We start from the raw sequence: 24,376 nt of genomic DNA on the forward strand, positions 1-24,376 counted from the left end.
CAAAATTAATCCAAAAAGAGTGGGAGGCTACCAAATGTAAAATAGATAGCTAGTGGGAAGCGGCCGCATAGCACAGGGAGATCAGCTCGGTGCTTTGTGACCACCTAGAGGGGCGGGATAGGGAGGGTGGGAGGGAGACGCAAGAGGGAGGGGGTATGGGGATATACGTATGCATATAGCTGATTCACTTTGTTATACAGCAGAAACGAACACAACACTGTAAAGCAATTATACTCCAATAAAGATGTTAAAAAAAAAGAAAAAGAGTGGGAGGGAGGAGACAGCCGATGTGACCAGCTCAAGTCCCACTGACGGAAGTTCCTAAACTCCTCACGGGCTCGGGAACATGGTTGTCCCGTGGCTGGTGCTTCTAGCTGCACTGTGCACCTTTCTCCTGGGGGTCTTTGTCTGGGCTGTCTTTGAGCACTTCCTCACCACAGGTGTCCCCTCTACTCTGCAACATCCTGCCAAGTTCCGATCTCTGCACTGCATGTTCCTCTACATGGTCACTTTGGTGAGTTTGTACTCAGGCCCTGTCATGGGCTGGGGCACTCTCTCTCTCTCTCTCTCTCTCTGCCTTGCCCCTCCTTTCCATCTTTCATTTGCCTTCCCTCTCTCTCTTCAGACTCCCCCAAGAAAGACAGACCTTGCTATAAAGTGGGCTCTCCTTGTCCGCGGGTCCTGCATCCATGGATAGGGGGTCGACTGTAAGAGATTGAGCAATGAAAATGTTGGTATCATGGCGGTCCTGGAGCCAGTCCTTCATGGACGCTGAGGGACGGATGACAGTCCTCTCTCTTGTGCCTGCGATTCTGTTTCTCTCCTTCTTCTTGTCCTTCATCTCGCCTGCCCCCCGCCTCCTTTCCTTTCTTCAACAGCAAATATTTACTGAGTGCCAATCACCAGGCTCATTTCTAAGGATTCCCAAACGATTCCAGACCCAGCCTCTGCCCTGAAAAAGCTTATAGCCTGACAGAATGAACTTGCTTCAGCCACAGTGTCTTCCACCTCATGGCACACAGGCATTTTCCTCCTGCTTAGATTGCAAGCACCTGGAAGGCAGGGACCACCTTATGCATCTCTGCAAGCCTAGCCCCAAGCCCAGGGCCTGGCACCTAGCAGGTGCTTACTTACCATTTGCCGATCAATCCACCAGGGAATTCACCCAGCATTTCAGAGTGGCCACACCAGCCAGGCTCTGAACAGGGGTTTGGGATTTGGGGTAGAACGGTGCATGCCTAGAACAGCAGATTCGGAAACAGTTTGGCACTAAGAGGCAGGCAACTTGATTTAATCCCAATGTCCCAGCCCTGGGTGGAGACCTGATGGCAGCCAGACAGTTCACAATGATGACCTGTGGGGAGAACAACTGTTGAAGGAGGTGAGGAGGCCACGCTCAGCTCTGACAGCCGCTCCCTGGCTGTGTGATCTTGGGCAATTTACTTCACCTCTCTGTGTCTTGGTTTCCTCATCTGCAAAGGGGGAACGATTGCGTTGCTTCCATCAGGTTGGTAAGAGGATCAAGACGACAGGTGATAAGGGCTCATTTGTTTGGTGATATTTGGTAAATAAGTAAAATATGTTTCTGCGCTGCTGGAATGTTTCACCAGGGAAACGGATGGCTTTCCGAGAAATGAACAAGTCTATGTCATAATTACATGAACGTCACTGCCCCAAGGAGACGGGCTGAGGATGTGGTACTAGGATCTCTCTTATTAATCCTGGTCACGCACTTTGCTGGAGGTCAGGCTGTCTCAAGCCAGTGGCTGCAATCCTTATGGAATTACAGGCTAGTTTGAGGCCTTAGGGCTGAAAATGAGGGCCTCAGATGTCCCAGAAAACCCGAGACCTTTCCAACCTTCAGTGTTTCTCCTCAAGAGTAGCCCACAAGCCAAGCATCTCTGATGACAGCTGCTCATGGGAGCCTCTGAGATGGGCCATGGAGGGCGAATCCCTCGTCCCCCCAGCACTGAGCCCTCCTAGGACAGACGGCTCATCACAAGGTGACTATGATGAGATGATGATAACCAAGTGGTCACTTGGTTCCAGAAGACAGATAGGTACAGGAAGGATAAGAATTTTAAGGAGAAGGAGACAAAACCTAAAAGCTTCTATGGCCCAGAAATCAGGTGTCTAGTTTTGGTATCAGACAACCTTGGGTTTGAGACCTGAATCTTCACTTGCTAGTTTTGTAGACTAATGTCTTTGAGTCTCTGTTTTCTGCTCTGAAAAATGCGGACAGCAAGAGACGCTTTTTATAGGCGTGAGGTGGGGATTGAATGAGAAATGCATTTAAGGTGCAAGGTACAGTGCTGGGCACTTAGAAAGGACTCCATAAGAATAGATTATCATTAGTATATATATCAAATCTCTGAAGGCAAAGACACAGCATTTCCTAAAATCATTATTGATTTAGAAGCTGTGATGAGAGATTTCAGCCTTACTAAAAGATATGATGACTAATATAACAAATGCTATAGATTTTATTTTATTTTTTGTTTTTGTTTCATTTTTTGACCTCTTCCCAGGGTGTATAGGATCTTAGTTCCCTGACCAGGGATTGAACTCGCGCCCCCTGAGTTGGAAGCGTGGAGTCTTAACCACTGGACAGCCAGTGAAGTCCCTAGATTTTATTCTAAAGGGCAAACTCTGCTAGAATATTTTGTGAAAGAGTTTCAATATCCATCTAAAGTTCTGGATCTCAGGCGTTCCTAAACTAGTGATGGTCCCCTTTATACTACTACTAATACATTCTTATAAACAATATCAAAATATTATATTTATAATACTTATATATGCACATTATAACATTTATGCAAATAATATAGAAATATAATATTTATACATACAATATATTTATAATATTTATATATAAATAATATATATTTATAATATTATATAATAATATATAATAATCAATCTTCCTTATTTGCCTCTGTCCTAAATTACCAGCTCTGGCAAATGTGGACTCACTGTGGGAAAAAACAAACCAAATCTAACTTCCTGGCTATATCTAGTGACCTTTTAGAATGTCGCGCTAAGAGACGTTTATCACCACATCGCATCGTTCAAAATCCCTGAAACATTTGCTCTTCTAGGTGCTGGAAATGGATTCCTCAGATGTGGGCTAAGTGGTGGGGAAAGTAGGTCATCTCCACCACGTTGGTCACCTTGCTCCTACCTTAGGCCGGGAAATAGGGATTTTGTTGGGAGTTCCCTTTTGAGAAGCCTAAGCCTTGGCAATGGGGCAGTGGGGACGGGGGTGGGGTCGTCTCCATGGAGTGAATGCACTGGGTCATCCCATAAACCTGGGGCAGGACCCAGTATGAGCTCACACTTACCAGGACCCACCAGTGACACACTCCATATGGGTGGTTGCATCTAATTCCCAAGCTTCATCCTCAGGGACTGTAGACTCCATTCTTCTATTTTATAAAACGAGGAAAACTGAAGCTCAGAGAAGGTAGTGCTCAAGATCTTTCAGTGAGTCGGTGGTATAGAGCTAAGTCTTGAAGCCAAATCTGCTGGACTTAAGAACCCAAGCTCTTTCTAGTTTAGTTCTACATCTTACTTGTTGACAGGCAAGGCACTTGACCTTGGCATGCCTCACTTTTCCCATCTGTGAAATGGAGCTTACAATTGTGCTTGACTTAGGAGGGTATCTGAGTAGTTTAAGCCAGTTAATAATCCAAATCACTTGGACCAGTATTGGCATGTTGTAGGAGACTAATAAGTGTCAGCTGTTCTTACTATGTTCACAATTATCCCGTGCTGTTTTCTTTATGACAAAGACACATATTCCATGCGAGATCCACGGAAAAGATGATCCATTATGGCTGAAATGCATTTAGTACATGAGATATGATACCATGTAACTATATTTCATGAAATATTCAGATATTTTGCTTGTTTATAACTAGAGTGACCATATTAATTTAAAAACAATGGACTTCTTTTCACATTCAGCAAATATATAGCCTTTGTGCCATTGCCCCTTGCCCCTGAGCCCATGGCAGACATCCTTAATTGATCCCATGACTCTTTCCTGTTGAACACAAATGAGACCTAAGGGTCTGTCATAACCCAGAGAGGCAATGATGGTGTTGACCCAGGTGATGGACCGTCTTTGCCTTCTTAGGCTGGGAGCCAAAGAGAGCAAGGTTGCCAGCCAGCTGCCTTGGACGTTGGCTTTGATCAGTTCAATGCCCAACCACTCAGCCCAAACGTGGGCTAGCTCTTTGGCAAATTCATACCACTATTCAACCAAGAGCTTTGGGGAGGAGATTCTGAAAGCCCAATGCTTTATCTGGACACACCCTAGGGCCTGATGAGCCCTAGGTTCATGCCTTTGAGGCAGATAAGAAACTGCAGAAACATTCCAGCAGTTACAAGGGGCAGGAGTCATCCACCATCCAGGTGGATCCTAACCTCTCCTAATATCTCCCGCTCTTTCCCTTACCTCTAACAGGGGAATATACTTGAGAAATTGAGGATTTGCTCCATGCCCAGATTTATTCAGTTTTTGCACAACGGCGTGAGAATCAAGAAGGACCCTGGGCTTGTGGTAACCAACCTGCGTTTTGGAACCGTACCCATGAGGCTGTTCCAGCCCAAGGTGGCCTCCCCCAGCCCCCGGCGAGGCATCATCTTCTTCCACGGAGGGGGCCACCGTATTAGGGAGCCTGGGTAAGATGGTCCCCGGCGGCTTCGTGAAGGAAGAGCCTCATCTTCATGCAAAGCTCTACCCACCCCTCCCATGGGAACCTTGTTGGCGTCCCTCCAAGCAATCAGCAGCTGGAGGTTTTTATAGGGAGCCCTGACTAAGGGCTTTGGGCTCAAGTCAGCAGATGGTGTGAAAACATTCTTTTTTATACTATGATACTCTTGGTCAAGGAGAGGGTGGTGAAGTGGCCAGGGCTGGAGTGGGGTGGCGTTTGGTGTTTATGGCCCTGCAGTGTTGACTCTTCTCCGCTCCCTCACCACTCACCAGCCATTGACCAGTCCTGTCTGCTCTCACCCCACAGTATTTCCCAAACCCGTGTGTCTCTCTCCGGCTCTGCAAGACCCCTGTGATCCGAAGCCGCCTCTCTTGCCCGCATCCCTTTATCCCTACATCCCAGTAACTGCTCTCCCCATGTCACCCCTCACAGTCTAATCCTCACCCAGCAGCCAGAAAGAACCCTTAAAAATACGAGTCGGAACTTGTCAGTCTTGCAGTGAACACTTCCTGTGGCTTTACAGGGTCTTCAGGTGAAATCCCAACTCCTCCCCACAGCTGGTGCTGCCCCTGCAGACCTCTCCGACCTGGTCACCCGGGTCTCCCACCTTCCACAGCGATTCGCTCTGCTGCAGCCATGCTGCCTGTTCCTCTGGGCTTTGGACACACCAGGCTCCTTCTCACCCTGAATCTCCTGCACTTGCTGTTCCCGAGTCCTGCAAAGTTGTGTCTCCCCTCACCGCTGCTTTGCAGGATGGGTGACCCCTTCTTCATTCTTCCAGTCTGATCTCAAAAAATGTCTCTCCGCAGAGTGGGCTCCCTGGACGTCTTATCTAAAGAACTCTCCCTGCCCACTCTAGTGCCCTACCCTATGCCCGCCCCCCCCACCTCCATCCCTGACATCATCCTTTAAAGCTTTCTTCACGGCACTTGTCGCAATCTGAACTTATCTCATTCCTCCGGGTGTTTCCTTATTTACTGTCTGCCTTCCCCAACTAAAAGTGGAAATTCCAAGAATGCGAGAAAGTCTTCTATTTTGCTTGCTACAGGATCCTCAGGGCCAGACCTGTGGTTTTATTTTTTGAATGGATATATGAGTGCATGACTATATAGATGGATGGATGGGCAAACAACTGGGTGAAAGGATATGTTCATGAACCAACAAACAAATGGATGGATGGAGGGATGGCCACACAGGAGAAAAACATTTTTAAATTAATTTTTATTGGAGTATAGTTGATTTACGATGTTGTGATAGTTTCTTGCTGTACAGCAAAGTGAATCAGAAATACGTATACATATATCCACTCTTTTAGATTTCCTTCCCATTCAGGTCACCACAGAGCATTGAGTAGAGTTCCCTGTGCTATACAGTAGGTTCTCATTAGTTATCTATTTTATACATAGTAATGTAGTATGTCAACCCCGGTCTCCCAATTTGTTCCACCCTCCCCTTCCCCCCTTGGTAACTATAAGTTTATTCTCTACGTCTGTGTCTCTATTTCCGCGCAGGAGAAAATTTGCCCATGTGAAGAGGTGGGCTGTTTGCATTACATGTTCCCTGAGATTAGGGTGTACTGCCACCTGGTGGTGAAAATACAACATCTGAATTTGCTGCCCTGAAGCTCTCCCCTTTTCAGAAGTTAATTATGAATCATCTCCCATCTACTGGCCTCACCCTTGTCCAAGATCACTCTTCCCTTTCAGAGGCCCCGGGGAGCACCCCCATTCATTGGCTGGGTCTGTACCCCTTCCTCTGTGGGGGGATGACGTTACTTCCAAAAGTAAAACTGGGGCTCCCTCAGCAAATGTTTACTGAGCACCTACTTTGTGTCAGACCCTCTTTGAGGCACGGGGGACACTGTGGAGAACAAGAAAGGTCCTCATTGGAGCCCACTCAAATCAGGGGGCTGGACAGTGAAACAAATGAGTAGGGTAATTTCACATCGTGGTAGCACAGAGCGATGGAGTGGAGAATGACTCAGGGAGCAGATTTAATTTTTCCTATCAGAGGAAGCCTCTCCAAGAAGGCAAAGTTTGAGCCCAGGATCAACTGATGAGAATCAGCCGGCCCTACAGGGGACGGGAAAGAGAGCTCCAAGCCTTATGGGAATGGGGTGAGGCGGGTGAGGCACCCTCCGTGGCCTCCGTATTTAAAGGGGCACCCAAAACCACAGTGATCCAGATAAATATATTTTTATGCAATATTAAAAATATCAGTACTGATGCAGAAAACTAAGATGAACAACATACCAACGTTTATCTAAAAGCAGGATGCAAGAGAGCTGGGTAAGTCGTGCAAAAGCAAAGGAGGATTCTATTTAAAATTCCGATATGTTGTTCATCACGGACGTTTCTGGCATTCATTTTGATTCCTTAAAATATTGCACCAAACTATTATTTATCTTGGATAATGAGTGTTTGGACGCTCCCTTAATTTTGCGCGCAAGGCGAGTGCCTTGCTTGCCTCACCCTAGTCCCTGCCCTGTTAAGGGAGGGCAAATGCAAAACCTTGGGTGCTCAAGAGAAAGAAGAATGTCGGGACCACAGAGTGGGGGGCTGAAGTGGGGAAGGCCGGCAGGACCAGGTCGTGGCTAGCAGTCGTCTCCACTCTGGCTGCATGCACTTTAGAATCACCCGGGGGCTTGAGAGTCATACTCACACCCAGCTCCTACCCCAGGCCGACTGTCAGTCTTTGGGGATGGGATCCAGCATCAGTATTTTAAAAAAGCTCCCAGATGACTTAAGCCAGGTCTGAGACCTCCTTAGGAGCTGCGCACTCTGAATCGTTTTGACCCTTCTTCTGTCACCTCCCCAAACCGTGTTAAAAAAGCATGTACCCGCCCCATTGTCGCTTCTCTGCCAGATGGTCAATCACCACCGCCCCTGACACTGAAATTGCCTGGTGGGATTTGAGAAATCCTATCGCCTGTGCTCCCACCCTAGAGATTCTGATTTGGTTGGTTTGGGGCTCAGCCTGGGCACCAGAGTGTGTAAACCACCGCCCCCCCCCCCCACCCCCGCCCTGTACTTCTATAAACAGCCAGGGTTGAGAACTGCTGAGTTAGACGTGGTTTATTTGGTACAGATTCTGTGTCTGGCACTGTGCCCGTGTGGTCAATGCATTAATGATCAGGCTGCTCTCTGAGAACCTCAAACATACGGCTCGACTCATAGAAATGGCCCATGCGACCACTGCTTACTTCTTAATAACATCTATACATATATATAATTATTGTTCATATTTCAGGGCAGACACGCCCACCTTCCCTCATCTTGGCTTTGTTGGTTTCAAATCACCAAGCCTTCTAGGTCCACAGTTTCCTCTACTGTAAAAGAAAACGTTGCAGCTGGGGAGCCCCAAGGCACATCTGAGCCCCGATATTCAGGAGATTGGGGTGGACTCAGGCGTCTGACTTGGCTTTTTGTGTTGTCCCGGCAGAGGTGGCCAGAGTCACTTCACAGGAGCCAAGAATAGGAAGAACGGGAAGATGTCACACCCAGTGCCAGCACTGTTGGTAGCTCTTCTTGGGGGCTGGGGAGCAGTGCTGGGCCCCGTGGGGCACCGACCTCCCTACAGGTGGCTGCCGATGTGTCGGTTTTGTCTTGCAGACATGTACCGCGCCCTGTGTGGTTTTCTAGCCCAAGAGACCAACTCTGTGCTGCTGTCGATTGGGTGAATTGTTGGAGAAAGTCGGTGGGTGTTACCTGGGTGACAGAAGGGAGGGGTTGCAATTATACCCCAATAAAGATGTTAAAAAAAATAAAAAAAGAAGGGAGGGGTGAGGCCTTGGATGATTTGCAGAACAGAGGGAGAGGAGGTCCTAGGCCCCGAGAGAGGCACTCTTGCACATGCATCCATGGAGCCAGGCGCAGCATCGTTCAAAACAGCCCAGACCCGAAACAACCCAAATGCCCCTTGACGGGGAGTGCATGAGTCAACTGTGATAGTCAGTGTTACATTGCATAGCTATTAAGGCGTTATGGGATATGACAGAGCTGTTCAAGTAAGGCATACCATACTGTGGATGAATACTGACAGTATAAAATTCAGTGAAAAAATTTTCCAAAAATTACATAAAGCCAGACACTTTGTCTACAAAATTAAAAACAATTAAAATCATAATAATGCTTTTAAGGAATATACATGGATACAATGGAACTATATAAAAAGGAAAGAAAAGGAGTGATGGATGCGGGATTCCAGGTAACCGTTCTCTCAGACTGGGAAGGCAGCGAGGTGGGATGGTGGTGGGGGTATTAAGGGCTTGGCTGAAGGTCCTGGTCAAGGTCCTGGCTGTGGTTTGGGGCGATGATGCCGCAGGTGCTTTTTGCATTGTTGAAACTAATACCTTCAAGTCCCAGTCTGGGTTTAGGCTGGGTTCGAGTCCCGGCACGTGGGTTCAAGTCCCAGTCTGAGGTGCACGGTTTCAATTAGGCCTGGGACAAACTTTAAAATATTTGTTTCTAGGCTTTTTTTTTTTTTTTTTTAGCCTGGGGCCATTTTGACTTAAAAAATAACTTTTTAGCTTCATGCTTTCCTTTAATGTTATTTGAAATAACTGAACAAAAAACTCGAATTAATTAATGTTTAAACGTGTCTTTGGGAACTAATAAATATTAATATTATTAATATTAAAAAAACCCTAGTACCTAATGGACTTATGAACTAACTAGCTAACAAATTAACTGCTGGCCATGCAGGGACCAGTGTTGGGAGCGTCTCAAGAAAACCATGACTCAGGGCACCTGAGGTTCTTTGAAAAGAGGAGAGGGGGAGCTTTTTAGTGGATGGAGGGGGCCATGGGTACCACTCACCAGAATTCCGGTTCTTAATCCAACAGATTACAGCAATTTACAGGGAAACAGTTTAGAGAAGGCAAGTGAGAGGAACTAAAAACTGCCATTTTAGGTTCAACCTCTAGAACAAGCTCCCTCATACAACTTACTTAAAGTAACTTCCTTAGCATCTCTGGTTTTCTTGATGAGACTGAGGAAGACAGCATCTTTCCAGGATCCATCAACGTACCTCCCAGCCGGCTGAGCCTTGTGTCTGAAATTCCACCATCAGAGTTTCCGCCAGACTCTACATCTCTGAAGGGTGATAATAAAAACATCCTTTGAACGCATAAAGGTGTTAATAAGCACCTCTGTTAATACCCTGTAGGAAATTGTTGAGGATATTGTTATTCTAGATAGTTGAAAAGACCTAGCACGCAGGCCAGACTGGTTTTGATCGACAGGCTGGTGGAGGAAGAAAGGCAGGTAAGGTTCTTCAGGCTTCCAGGGGGCTGCAGGTGGATGGTGCCTGTGAGGAAATGCCCCGAGAGCACTGTACAGGGGGAAATGGTCAGGAGCTGGGTGCCCCCTGATTCCTCATCAAGACATAATGGGGTTTCTTTTTTTTTTTTTTTTTTTTAAACATCTTTATTGGGGTATAATTGCTTTACAATGGTGTGTGGTGTGTTAGTTTCTGCTTTATAACAAAGTGAATCAGCTATACATATACATATGTTCCCATATGTCTTCCCTCTTGCGTCTCCCTCCCTCCCACTCTCCCCATCCCACCCTTCCAGGCTGTCACAAAGCACCGAGCTAATATCCCTGTGCCTTGCGGCTGCTTCCCCATATTGGGGTTTCTTAAGTAAGCTCCTGGAGGAGATCAACCTTTCAACTGTTTGGTTCTGTAGAGCCTTCACCCCTGTGGTGGATGGGCAAGAGAGAGTCCAAGGAGGCATGGGCATTTCTGCTTCCTTCTGGCAGGTCTGCGTTGTGATCTGCGGAGACAGTGCTGGGGCAGGGATTGCGACCTTGACCTCTCAGACCCTGGTGGGCAGATCTGGTCTTCCTCGGATCCGGGCCCAGGTCCTGATTTATCCCATTGTCCAACTCATTAATTTTCGGCTGCCATCCTTTTCGCAGAACCAACACGTCCAGTTCCTCACCCGGAAGTTCATGATGCGTGTTTAAATACGTGCTTATCGACTTCTCCTGGTGAGATGCCATCTTGAGTGGTGCTTTTATTCCCCCGGAAGTCTGGAAGAAGTACTGGAAGTGGGTCAGCGCGGACAACGTACCCAAGAGATTCAAGAAGACAGACTACCAACCTGTGTTTCCTGCCCCTTTCAATGAGGCTGCCTATCTAGGAAACAATCCCTTGTTGGATGTGGAACATACACCCCTCATAAAGGTTGATGAGACCATTGCCCAGCTTCCCAAGGCCTTCCTGGTGAGCTGTATGACATCCTCCATGATGACATCTTGCTCTATAAGAAGTGCTTGGAGGACCAGTGGGTCCCCGTGACGTGGTACCACGTGGAGGATGGCTTTCATGGATCTCTGATATTATTTGATTGGAAGCCTTTCTCTTTCCCATGCTCCCTGAAAATTGTGAATGCTATAGTCAGTTGTATAAAGAGCACACTGTAACCCTGGGGCCCTGAGTAGGGCATAGCAAGTATGGTCTCTACTACGTGCTGAGTCCTTTGATGAACTGTATTTTATTGATTAAGGAGATGCTAAGTCAGGGCTTACCCTGCAGGGGAAGGATGAGAAGTAAGCTAAGAATAGTCTTGCCTAGTGTTTGAGAAAATCCAAACGGTGTCTGTTTCCTTTCAGTGCCAGCAGTGTTCAATTCTGGATCTAGCAACATTCTCTAACATTCTCATTCGGGTGAAATAAATAGTCAATGGAGAGAACAATGCCTTTAAAATTTCTCAAAGCTCTAACACACAAAGCCTCTGCAGAATGAATGCCAACAGCTGGCCATACTGTCCGTCGTGGGTGTATACCCATAATGCTGAAGCATTGCTTGGGGTCAGGTCCCTGTTGGAGGAGGGGGCACCTAATTGTTCCTAGGGCCAAAGGTCACCAACCAAATTCCTGCAGATTGGTTACAGATTGGTTCCAGTTGGCCTGAGAAATGCTGCTGCAGTGGATCTCTGCCCTCAGTATAGCTGCATTTGGGCTGAACTAAGGGGAAGTTTTGGAGGAGATCACTGGAAAGGGAGATGAAAGAAGAAGCAAGAGGAAGGCGGTGAGGAAAAGGGTGGGCTCTGGGGGCTGGGGACTTTTCCTGTGCTTAAGTCTTTAATCTGAATTCCAAAATTAGATCACTGGTTACCAAGAGGCAGGGTCTCAGAGCCAAGGCTGTCTTGGGAATCTCTGGGTGCCATCTGGGATACGGAAACTGCATTCCCTAAAGCAGTAAGGTGTCAGATTTCTTTGGTGCACTTATATATTGGTCCCACTTTTACAAAGAACCTTGCCTTCACTTAGCCCGCACCACTTTCTCTGCTCACAGAGAAAAGGAAGAGAATAACTGTATTGCATGCTGGGGGCAGTCCACATTAGCTTTTGCATTGGGCCTGTGTTTGCTAGATACATTTGTAGTAGCACTGGGCCTCTCTGCTGCCTAGTCCCACCCAAGTGCTAAAGTTGGAGAATCTCTCTTCTCTGCAACCATAGCATCTCTTGGTGCCAAGGACCTCACCTATGACTGATGGAGGAGGGAGTCGTGGATTCTTGCTGAGGGGACAGATATCTACATAAGCAGTTTGGACTGGGATCCTGGGAGCATGGACAGGCATCAAGATCCATGTGTTATATGCAAGCAGCTTTGATGGAAAAGTTTGTTAATTATCTATTGCTGTGTAACAACACTACCATGAACTTAGTGGCTTAAAACAACACACATTTATTATCTCACAGTTTCTGTGGGTCAGGAGTCTGAGAATAGCTTAGCTGCAATCAAGGTGTTGGGGCTGTGGTTTCATCTGAGGCTCAACTGGGGAGGGATCTACTTCCAAGCTCAGTCAGGTTGTTTGCAGAATTCAGTTTCTTGAAGTTGTAGATGGAGAGCTTCAGTTCCTTGCTAGCTGTTGGCCAGAGGCCTCTATTGGCTTCTATTGCATGTGATTTTCCCCCACATGGCTGCTTTCTTCTTTAAAGTGAGCAAGGGAGAAAGACTTAAGCAAGCTAGCCACTAAAATCTAAAGTAATTTAATCACAAATGTAATCACATACATGCCAACACCTTTGCCTTATTCTGTTAGTTAGAAGCAAATCACAGGTCTTGCCCACACAAGGGGATCACACAAGCATGTGAACACCAGGGGGTGGAGATCTTGGGGGCCACTGTAGAGTCTGTCCACCACATAAGGTGTCTCCAGAAGGGGATGGGAAGAACAGTCAACACAACTTCTCTGCCTAAGAAATACATTGGCTTGACTTTCTGGAGCTAGTGATGATAGTTATGGGCTGTACATTGAGACTCTTCCTCATAGGGTCCCCCAGGAGAGGTCCTCTCATCTCTCCCCAGTCCTAACTCCCATCACATCACCATCATCTGGTTTCCCCAGGGGGCAGTAATCTGGACCTTCCTCTAGTCTCTTCCCAGTCTATTTTTATGATAAACTCTATGCTCTTGCATTAATCAGGGTCCAATCAGGAGAAGGAAATCACACCACTCGTCTTCTTTTTTCCTTTGCAAGTCTTTATTAGCCTTAAGTACAATAAAATCTTCTGAAGACATTTTCTGACTTCAAGGATCTACCTAAAAATTACATCCAGGAACACTCATAGGAAATTGTGGACACACAAAGTATCTGGACAGCTAAATGTACCACAATAGAAGATTTGTTAAGTAAAAAGTCAAGGTTATTGATTTTTTTTAAGGGCTGGGCAAAGACATAGGGCTCTTCTAGTCTAACTGATCATTAAAAAATTTTTTTATTGTAAAATAGTTGATTTACAATGTTGTGTTACTTTCTGCTATACAGCAAAGTGAATCAGTTATACATATACATATATCCACTCTTTTTCATATTCTTCCCATAGAGTTCATTACAGAGTATTGAGTAGAATTCCCTGTTCTATACAGTAGGTCCTTATTAGTTATCGATTTTATATATAGTTGTGTGTCTATGTCAGTCCCAACCTCCCAATTTATCCCTCCCCTCCTCTCCACCCTGGTAACCATAAGATTGTTTTCTCTATCTGTGACTCTATTTCTGTTTTGTAGGTAAGTTCTTTTATAGCATTTTTTTTAGATTCCACATACAATATCATATGATATTTGTCCTTCTCTGTCTGACTTACTTCACTCAGTATGATAATCTCTAGGTCCATCCATGCTGCTGCAAATGGCACTATTTCATTCTTTTTTATGGCTGAGTAATATTCCATTGTATATATGCACCACATCTTCTTTATCCATTCCTCTGTTGATGGACATTTAGCTTGCTTCCATGTCCTGGCTATTGTAAACAGGGCTGCAATGAACATTGAGGTGCATGTCTCTTTTCAAATATGGTTTTCTCTGGGTATATGACCAGGAATGGGATGGCTGGATCATATGGTAGCTCTATTTTTAGTTTTTTAAGGAACCTCCATACTGTTCTCTATAGTGGCTGCACCAATTTACATTCCCACCAACAGTGTAGGAGGGTTCCCTTTTCCCCACAACCTCTCCAGAATTTATTGTTCGTAGATTTTTTGATTATGGCCATTGTAACTGGTGGGAAGTGACACCTCATTGTAGTTTGATTTGCATTTTTCTAATAATTAGTGATTTTGAGCATCTTTTCATTTTGTTTTTTTTTTTGGCCATCTGTATGTCTTCTTTGGAGAAATGTCTATTTAGATCTTCCACCCATTTTCTGATTGGCTTGTTTGTTTTTTTGTTATTGAGCTGCATGAGCTACTTGTATATTTTGAAGATTAATCCCTTGTCTAACCCCATCATTTTGCAGTTGGGGAAACAGCTGCTCCAAGAGTGAGATGATTCACCCAGGATCACCTGGGGATACTCGAGGCATGAAAGGGGGAGTGGCAAGAGTGTCTGAAAAATCAGGCGAAGTATAGCTTGCACAGGCTTTGTAGGCCATGTAAAGAAGTTTAGAGTTTAGCTTAAAGCCTTTGGGATACTAATGTTTTTAATCACAGAAGCAACATGATTAGATTTATATTTTAGAAAAAGTATCCTGGAGGAAGTTGGGAAACATGTTGCAAAGGACTGAATGGTTAGTTAAAATGCTACAACAATCCCCCATCCCCTCCCTGCTCTCCACAAAAGCAAAAACAAACAAACAAAAACATACACACACACACACACACACACACACAAACCCCCAAACAATCTACTAGAACGGAACAAGGGATGGAGGAATGGGATGACAATATTGGCTGTAGGGCTAGAGAAGAGAGAACAGAGTTGCATCTTATTAAGGAGGTAGAAGGAGACTCAACAGCAGTTTGTGACCAGAGTAGGTGGGGGAAAGTGTCGAGGGGTGAGCATAGTACGTAGCATGAAATGACTAGGCACATGGACACTGAATCCAGTGAGTTACTTAACCTTAAAGGAGCTGGTAAGCATGTAGTTTAGAATACCTTAGTGAGACATAAATAAAGTGGAGGGTGGGACAAGAACCCCTCAACAATCAAGGAGGCAACCATCCTAGTGAAATTTCTGGGGGTTCAACTCCAAGATAAGTTGCTGCCCTTGTATCACCAGCTATGACAAATGCACAATGCTTATTAGGCATTTCTGGATTTGGGGGAGGCAACACGCTCAGCTACAAAACTCCTCATAGCCGATTGCCTTTTTTGAGCGGGGACCAGAGCAAGAGAAGGCTCTGTAGCAAGTTCAGGCTGTAGTAGAAGCTGCTCTGTCACTTGGAAACCCTACCGCATATGACCAGCCAGTTACTGTCAACCTGCACCCTACAACTGTTGTAGGTCCCACCTGGCTGACCCCAACATTGTAAGCCGTATTTCCTTTCCAGGGGCACCGCGTGTTCCCATGGGGCCATACTTCTTGTGTGGAAGGTGCATATTAACTTGTGTCCCTCCCCAAAATACAGTGACTTGTACCTCCCAAGAGGTGAAAAACCTCATATGAGGTCTTCGAGTGTTTAAGGAAACATCACCTTGGCTCTAACATACATTCAGATAAGCCCTGACTCCCTGCCCAGGGTTATTGCAGATGATAAAATTGCTTTCGTTTCCCTCCTTGTGGGATGAGGCAGAGTTTGCACAGTTGTTAATACATCCTGCTGTACCTGGATTTATACTTCAGGTCCAATAGAAAAATCAATACGAAACTTAAGAGAAAGCCACCTGCCTTTCCAAGGTAAATCCTGATGGCTTATCAGAGTTTTTCACCTGGTTGCATCTGCTACATGTTAGCCTGATCCTAATTCTTGGGGCCCTGTAGAAAGTACTGCTAATCAAGTGCTATGTAAGATAAACTAAAGATTTCCCCCCTCCTCCCAGCCTCTGTCAGTCAGGTTAATTGGAGTGGATGAAGGAGAGGCATACTCATGGAAAAATTTGCCAGAAGACAAGACCATGTGGAAATGAGGAAATATTTTTGGGAGATGATTCTCCATGGGTCTTTCCTGTTTCTGTACTTCTTGTGAACAGGCACTGGTAGCTTTTGATCCAGACTGTCTTTTCAAAGACATTTGTAGAGTAAACAATCCTGGAGGACAGAGGTAGTGTTCCGCACCCCCCCCAACTGTTTCCAGAAGAGGGCAGCTTTGTTTACTATCTGGTTTAATATAATAATGGGGAAGTTTTAGGCTGGCATGTAAGGAGCTTAGAAGTTGTCGTTCCATTGTAACAACAAGGCAAAGCTGGACAAGCTGAAAATTAACAACCCTTCTTCTTAGATCCATCAGGGGAGTAAGGACACCGGGAAAACCACTGCCTTCCCCAGTCCTCACCCCCCTCAAAAATGTTGGTGAGACATACAGGCACATGCAGAGGATTACAACTTACTGGAGCAGAAACCGAGGAGCAGAAACTTCCATAGGAACCAGTGCCAAGGTAGGAAAACCTGAACTGTAACTGTTCATTGCTGGAGGACAAGGCTGGGGGTTAAAAACTGCAGGGGCGCCTGTCACTGGGAAGCCCCCACACTTTTGTGAGTTTTGTCTCCAGGAGTTCTATCAGATTCTCACAGTGAATATTGGAGAAAAATTCCCCTCATGCTTCTGGCATGCTCCCGGAGGGGAAAAGGAACGCTTTTGAAATATGCCAGAGCATTCTGTTTTCCTTAACAAGGCCCGCCCTCAGGAGAATCTATTTTGCCAAGTCCGAGTCGGCTAGAGAATCTATTTTATCAGAGCCTAACATACCTGGGGAAGGGAAATACCCAACCCCAGCCCTCTCCAGCCATCTTGTCCCATGTAACATGAGGGGAGGGGAATTTGGGGTTGAGAAGCATTGGTGAAGTTCACAGCCCTGGATGCACAAGCTCACTAAGATACTGAGACCTAATTATAGGACTATACAATGCTTCCTCTCCCCCCACACCTTACTGCTACATTACTAAGAACATATGTACCATCATTCATTCTGTTCAGTACATCATGTCTACCCTTCAACAAAAAATTACAAGGCATACTAAAAGACAAAAGCCACATGTTGAAGATACTGAATAAATATCAGAACCAGAGTCAGATATGGCAGGAATGTTGGAACTATCAGACTGGGAATTAAAAAAACCCACACAACTGAGGCTAATATGCTAAGGGTTTCAATGGAAAAAGTAGACAACATGCAAGAACAAACAGATAATGTAAACAGAGGATAAAAATTCTAAGAGAATAAAGAACAAATGCTAAAGACCAAAAACACTTAAACAGAAATGAAAATTGCCTTTGATGGGCTCATTAGGAAACTGAACACAGCTGAGGAAAGAATCTCTGAGCTTGAGGATATGACAGTAGAAACTTCCAAAACTGAAAAGCAAAGAGGAAAAAAAAAAAGACAGAATATCTAAAAATGGTGGGACAACTATAAAAGATGTAACATATTGGGTTGGCCAAAAAGTTTGTTTAGGTTTTCCTTATGGAAAAACTCAAACGAACCTTTTAGCCAGCCCAACATATGTAACAGGAATACCAGAAGGATAAGAAAGAAAGAAAGGAAAAGAAGCAATATTTGAAGCAAAAATTTCCCCCAAATAATGTCAGACACCAAACCACAGTTCCAAGAAGCTCAGAGAACACCAAGCAGGATAAATGCCCCAAACCTACCCCTAGACAGATCATATTCAAACTTCAGAAAATGAAAAATAAAGGAAAAAGTCTTTAAAGAAGGAAGAGGGGGAAAATGCCTTACCTATATATAGAGGAGCAAAGATAAGAATTACATCTGATTTCTCCTCAGAAACCATGCAAGCAAGAGGAGAATGGAGTGAAATATGTAAAGAATTAAGAGAAAAAACCCATCAACCTAGAATTCTGTACCTGTTGAAATTACCCTTCAAAGGTGAAGGAGAAATAAAGACTTTCTCAGACAAAGAAAAAATGAGGAAATTTGTTGCCAGTAGACCTGCCTTGTAAGAAATGTTAAAAGAAGATTTTTGTTTGTTTGTTTGTTTGTTTTTGAGAGAAGGAAAATGATACATGTCAGAAACTCAGATCTACATACAGAAAGGAAGAGATTTGGAGAATGAATAAATGAAGGTAAAATACTTATTTTTCTTTTCTTAGTTGATCTAACAGATAACAGTTTGTTCAAAATAATAAAAGCAATAATATATTTAATTAAATGTGCTTATGTGTAAGTGAAATGAATGACAGCAATGATACAAGGGACAATAGAGAGTAATTAGAAACATTTTGTTATTGTAAGGTACTTGCACATGGAACATTCACCAACATGGTCTAGGTCCTGGGCCATAAAACACACCTTAATAAGTTTAAAAGAATAGAAATCATACAACATTTGCTTTCAGACCACAATGGAATTAAACTATAAATCAATGATGGAAAGACAGCTGGAAAGTCCCCAAATACTTGGAGATTAAAGACACACTTCCAAAGAATATCTGAGAATGGTGGGACAACTGTAAAAAGTAATATATGTGTAATGGGAACACCAGAAGGAGAAGAGAGAGATGGAAAGAAGCAATATTTGAAGTAATAATGACTAAAAAATTTTCCAAAATCCTTTGAACGTGGGTCAAAGAATCAATCTCAAGAGAAAAATTTTTTAAAAAAACCATTGAATTGTACCCTTTGTTTTAATTTTTAATAATTAATTAATTAGGTTACACTCAGGCTTAGTTGTGGCAGGTGGGCTCCTTAGTTGTGGCTCGCTGGCCCTTAGGTGTGGCATGCGAACTCTTAGTTGCGGCGTGCATGTGGGATCTAGTTCCCTGACCAGGGATGGAACCCGGGCCCCCTGCATTGGGAGTGCAGATTCTTAACCACCGTACCACCAGGGAAGTCCCTCAATAGAAATTTTAAAAATATTTTGAGCTAAATGAAAATGACAATACAACTTATCAAATTTGAGGGACGCGGTGAAAACAGTGCTTAGAGGGAAATTTATACCATTGAATGTGCATATTAGAAAAGACGGAAGATATAAAATCAATCATCTAAGATTCCACCTTAGGAAACTAGAAAAGGAAGAGGGAATTATGTCCAAGGTAAGGAGAAGAAAAGAAATAATAAAAATTAGAGCAGAAATAAATGAAATTGAAAATAAGAAATCAACAGAGAAAACAAAAAACTGGTTCTTTGAAAAGATCAACAAAATACATAAGTCTAGCCAAGCTAACTAAGAAAAAAAGAGATAGGACACAAGTTCCTAACATCGGAAATGAAAGAGGGAACATTATTACAGATCCCATTGACACTAAAAGGATAATAAAGGGAAATTATGAACTACTATATGCTGACTGATTTGATAACCTTGATGAAATGAATGGAATTCCTTAAAGACACAAGCTGCAAAAAACCCACACACAAAAATAGGCCATCTGAATAGGCTTATACCTATTAAAGAAATTGAATTAAATTAATAAACTTTCAAAATAGAAAGCACCAAGCTCAGATGGGTTCACTGGTGAATTCTACCCAACATTTAAGTAAGACATTATACCAGTTCACTTCCAGAATACAGAAGCAGAAAGAATACTTCCTAACTTGTTCTGTGAAACCAGCATTACCCTAATACCAAAACCAGATAAAGACATTACAAAAATCCCCCTAACCCCACCCCAAACAATGGACTACTATGTCTTATGAACATAGATGAAAAAATTGTCTACAAAATATTATCAAATTGTATCAAAAAATATATAAAAAATTATACACCATAATAGAGCGGGAGTTTTCCTAGGTGTAGACGCTGGCTCAACATCTGAAAGTCAATTAATGCGATCCATCAGGTTAACAGGCTAAATAAGGAAAATCACGTGATCATATCAATAGATGCAGAAAAAGCATTGGACAGAATCTAACACTCATTCATGGTAAAAACTCAGCAAACTAGGAGTGGAGGGGAACATCTTCAACTTGATAAAGAACATCTACAAAAAACCTACAGCTAACATTACACTTGATGGTGAGAAACTTGAAGCTTTTCTGGTAAGATCAGAAAAAGGCAAGAATATCCCTCTGACCACTGTTATTTGACATTGTACTGGAAGTCCTAGCAAATGTAATAAGATGATAAAAGGAAATAAAAGGTAATTTGTGACTGCTTGGAGGGGTGGGATAGGGAGGGTGGGAGGGAGGGAGACGCAAGAGGGAAGAGATATGGGAACATATGTATATGTATAACTGATTCACTTTGTTATAAAGCAGAAACTAACACACCATTGTAAAGCAATTATACCCCAATAAAGATGTTAAAAAAAAAAAGGAAATAAAAGGTATATAGATTAGGAAGGAAGAAACAGAACTGTCTTTGTTCATAGATGCCATGATCATCTATGTAGAAAATCTGAAAAAACTGACCAAAAAACCTCCTGGAACTAATAAGTAATTATGGCAAAAATGCAGGATACAACATTAATATATAAAAGTCAGTTGCTTTCCTATATACCACAATGAACAAAGAGGAATTTGAAATTAAAAACATATACCATTTAAATTACTCCCCGTGGGACTTCTCTGGCCATGCAGTGGTTAAGATTCCGCCTTCCAATACAGGGGACACGGGTGCGATTCCTGGTCCGAGAAGATCCCACATGCTGCGGAGCAATTAAGCCTGTGCACCACAACTACTGAGCCTGTGCTGTAGAGCCCGTGAGCCACAACTACTGAGCCCGTGTGCCACAACTACTGAGCCCGTGTGCCACAACTACTGAAGCCTGCGTGCCTAGAGCCTGTGCTCTGCAACAAGAGAAGCCACTGCAGTGAGAAGCCTGCACACCGCAACGAAGAGTAGTCCCTGCTCGCTGCAACTAGAGAAAGCCTGTGCACAGCAATGAAGACCCAATACAGCCAAAAATAAATAAATAAACAAATAAAAAATGTTTAAAAAACTAAATAAATTACTCCCCCCATTTTAAACCATTTTTTTTTTTTTTTTCCGGTACGCGGGCCTTTCACTGTTGTGGCCTCTCCCGTTGCGGAGCACAGGCTCCGGACGCGCAGGCTCAGTGACCATGGCTCACGGGCCTAGCCGCTCTGTGGCACGTGGGATCTTCCCGGACTGGGACACGAACCCATGTCTCCTGCATCGGCAGGCGGACTCTCAACCACTGCGCCACCAGGAAAGCCCAACTTTTTTTTTTCGTAAATATAAGCTTTGACATGAGAATGATACCATTTATTTTTGCCCTCTTTTCAACCATACAAATATTTATGGAGTGTCTGTGGTATGTCAGATACTGTCCTGGCTCTGGGATACAGGACTGAGTAAAATCAGACTGAGTCTATCGATTATCCTTTGTTTTCCAGAGTTTACATGAGCTGTGTGGTTACTAAGGAGCGTGACTCTCTACTTCTGTCAATTGGGTAAGAGAGAGAGTGCAGTGGGTGAGATGCTGATGGGCAAGGAATGCATGGCAGCGAGGAGGGGTCTCAGATCTTCTTGTTTGGGTTTCATGTTGAGTTGAACTGACCTCCATACCCTGGAGTCAACCGCAGCAGACCAAATCATCAAGAAAAGGAGGAAATTAGGAAGGAATAGTTAGGTCAACTCAGAAAGAAAAGAGTAAAGAAGAGGGATTATTTCCTACCTGGTAGTAACAATATACTACAATGCAAAGACATAGTCATACTAGCAGCGTGATGCCAACACAGGAAATGACAATAGGCCCACAGGGCAGAATAAAGGGCTCAGAAACAGACTTGTTAGGTGATTGGTGATACCCCAAATCAGTGAGGATAAGATGGATTGTTTAGGAGATGGTGTTGTGACATCTCATTCAAGACAAGAGGAGAAATAAAGATTGGTTAGCACCTTACACTACAGACACTTTGTATAGAGGTGGAATCCAGATGGCCTCAGAACCAAAGCAGGAGATGTAAAACTATAAATCTACTAGAAGAAAATGTAGAAAGATATTTCTGTGGCATAGAAATGGCAAGCAACTTAAATAAAATACAAAAAGCATAAATCACGGGGTGAAAAATGGTATGGATTGGATACACAAAACTTAAGAATTCTGCTCAAAAGAGACACCATAGAAAAGTCATCAGAAAGATGATAGTCTCAGAGAAGAATCATATGATGTCTGAAAGTAACAAGAGATGTCCAGAAAACACAAGGGGTTCCTGAAACGCAGCAGAAAAGACAGAACACACCTGCTTAAAAATGGGTAAAGGATGTCAAAAGGCAACTCACAGAATGGGAAATATAGCTGCTATGTGGATATGAAAAAGTGTTCCAATCCACTATAAATAAAAAAATGTAAATTAAAACAACAGTCAGATGTGCCTTTGTAATCTATCAGATGGGCAAGAATGAGAAAGAGGGAAGTTGCTGCTGAGGATGTGGGGAAATGGAAATCTTAGCTTGCTGCTGCCTAGGGAGCTGCAAGCATCTGGGAGATTCTGGCAGTATTTTTTTTTAATTAATTTATTTTTCGCTGCATTGGGTCTTCGTTGCTGCACGTGAGCTTTCTCTAGTTGCGGCGAGCAGGGACTGCATTTCGTTGCGGTGTACAGGCTTCTCACTGCGGTGGCTTCTCTTGCTGAGGAGCACGGGCTCTAGGTGCGTGGGCTCAGTAGTTGTGGTGCATGGGCTCAGTAGTTGTGGCGCACGGGCTTATTTGCTCCACGGCATGTGGGATATTCCTGGACCAGAGCTCAAACCCGTGTCCCCTGCGTTGGCAGGCGGATTCCTAATCACTGTGCCACCAGGGAAGGGAAGCCCTTTGGCAGTATTTAGTCAGTTAAGCATGTGTCTACCCGAAGGCCCAACCACCCCTCTGCGTGGGTATTCCCGATAAACTGTCACCCAGTGCTGTGACATACATGGCATACAACAGAGTGCATACAGAGACAACCTGTTTCCACCACTAGGAAAACAATGAGTAAAACGGCTTGCATTGATATTGTGGAATACTGTTCAGTAACTACAAAGAACACGTAGACACAGCAACGTAGATCTTAAAAACTCAGTGAGAATTTAAAAAAATGACAGAATGAAAACAACAACATAAAATTTATGTTAATTAGAAAACACACAAACAATACAGTGTGTTTTATAAGACATGTATATTCACAGACATGTATCAAACATACTTGGGCGGGTGCCTATGGGAGAGGAAATAGAAATGGGGAATAGAAATAAAAGGAAGTAAATTAGTAAAACAGGAGTGGGACCGCATAAGGACTGATAATGGTTTGCTGTGAGCATGAGCTCCAATTGAAAACATTCGCTAGATGGAGCAAGCAGGAAGCTGAGCTCCATCAGGGGCACCGGGCTTTGAGCAGGATGGCCAGCCGTGGGTGGGAACCTGGGGCACGTGAATGGGATTGCATCAGATATGGGATTAATCAGGGGTTCTCAGAAACTGCTTGGTCCAACTCCCTTATTCTCCAGGAAGGTGTCTGTGATCTGGCGAGTTATGGGTCCTCAGAACCATGAGTGACAAAGGTAGGACCAGAAGCCACAGTTTCTGCTGCCCCCTCAGCGCAGGGATTTTCCTTCTGCACTTCATCTCTTCGGCCACGGGGAGGCGCCTTCACAAGGGCGGAGGCAGCAGGGTGTCTGGAGGCAACACTGTGTCCAGATTCTTAAGGAGGGTGGATAGATTAGCCAAATAGATAAAACCTTACCTGCTGCTCCGCCCCTCCCCGCAGGCGGCGCAGCTTCCCCTGCAGCACTTCCGCTCTCGGGGATGGAGCCGGAGGGGGCTTTGGAGGCCGCGCGCAGACCTGCTTTGGCTACGCGCGGCGCCGCTGTCGTAGGAGAGCGGCAGCAGCAGCCGCGGCGGCCCCAGGGGCTCACGCCTCCCGCAACACCTCGGGGGAGCCGAGCGCGCCTCTCCTGCGAGCCCAGCACCCCCAACCTGCTCCCCGCGCGCAGCTGAACCGCCGCGCGGGACTCGCCGCCCAACATGGATTTCCTCCTGGCGCTGGTGCTCGGGTCCTCACTCTACCTGCGGGTGGCCGCGGAGTTCGACGGGAGGTGGCCCAGGCAAATAGTGTCGTCCATTGGCCTGTGTCGTTATGGTGGGAGGATTGACTGCTACTGGGCCTGGGCCCGCCGGTCCTGGGGACAATGTCAGCTGGCTTCCAGGAATGAATGCAGTAAAAAATAGGAAAACAGAATTAACAAAGGCTAGAGGAAGGAAAAAGGATAGAATAAAAGCCCATGTATTTTAACGATTAGTCAGCAGTTGATAGAGTTGGTACCCAGAAGCATTGGGAATGGAATACAGATAGGTGTCTCCACCAG

General features: G+C 44.6%; 1 protein-coding gene across 1 annotated transcript; it reads left to right on the top strand.

The window, feature by feature from the left end:
- The first annotated feature begins 346 nt into the window (after positions 1-346).
- On the top strand, positions 347-24,163 carry AADACL4 (arylacetamide deacetylase like 4). Its single transcript, XM_032610129.1, is given in 8 exon segments — positions 347-514; positions 4,469-4,660; positions 4,662-4,686; positions 8,330-8,393; positions 10,408-10,677; positions 10,679-10,953; positions 10,956-11,142; positions 23,779-24,163. Coding segments are annotated over 8 exon segments (1,566 nt in total).
- The last annotated feature ends 213 nt before the right edge of the window (positions 24,164-24,376 follow it).

The sequence above is a fragment of the Phocoena sinus genome, chromosome 1 (assembly GCF_008692025.1).
Source record: "Phocoena sinus isolate mPhoSin1 chromosome 1, mPhoSin1.pri, whole genome shotgun sequence".
NCBI lineage: Eukaryota > Metazoa > Chordata > Mammalia > Artiodactyla > Phocoenidae > Phocoena > Phocoena sinus.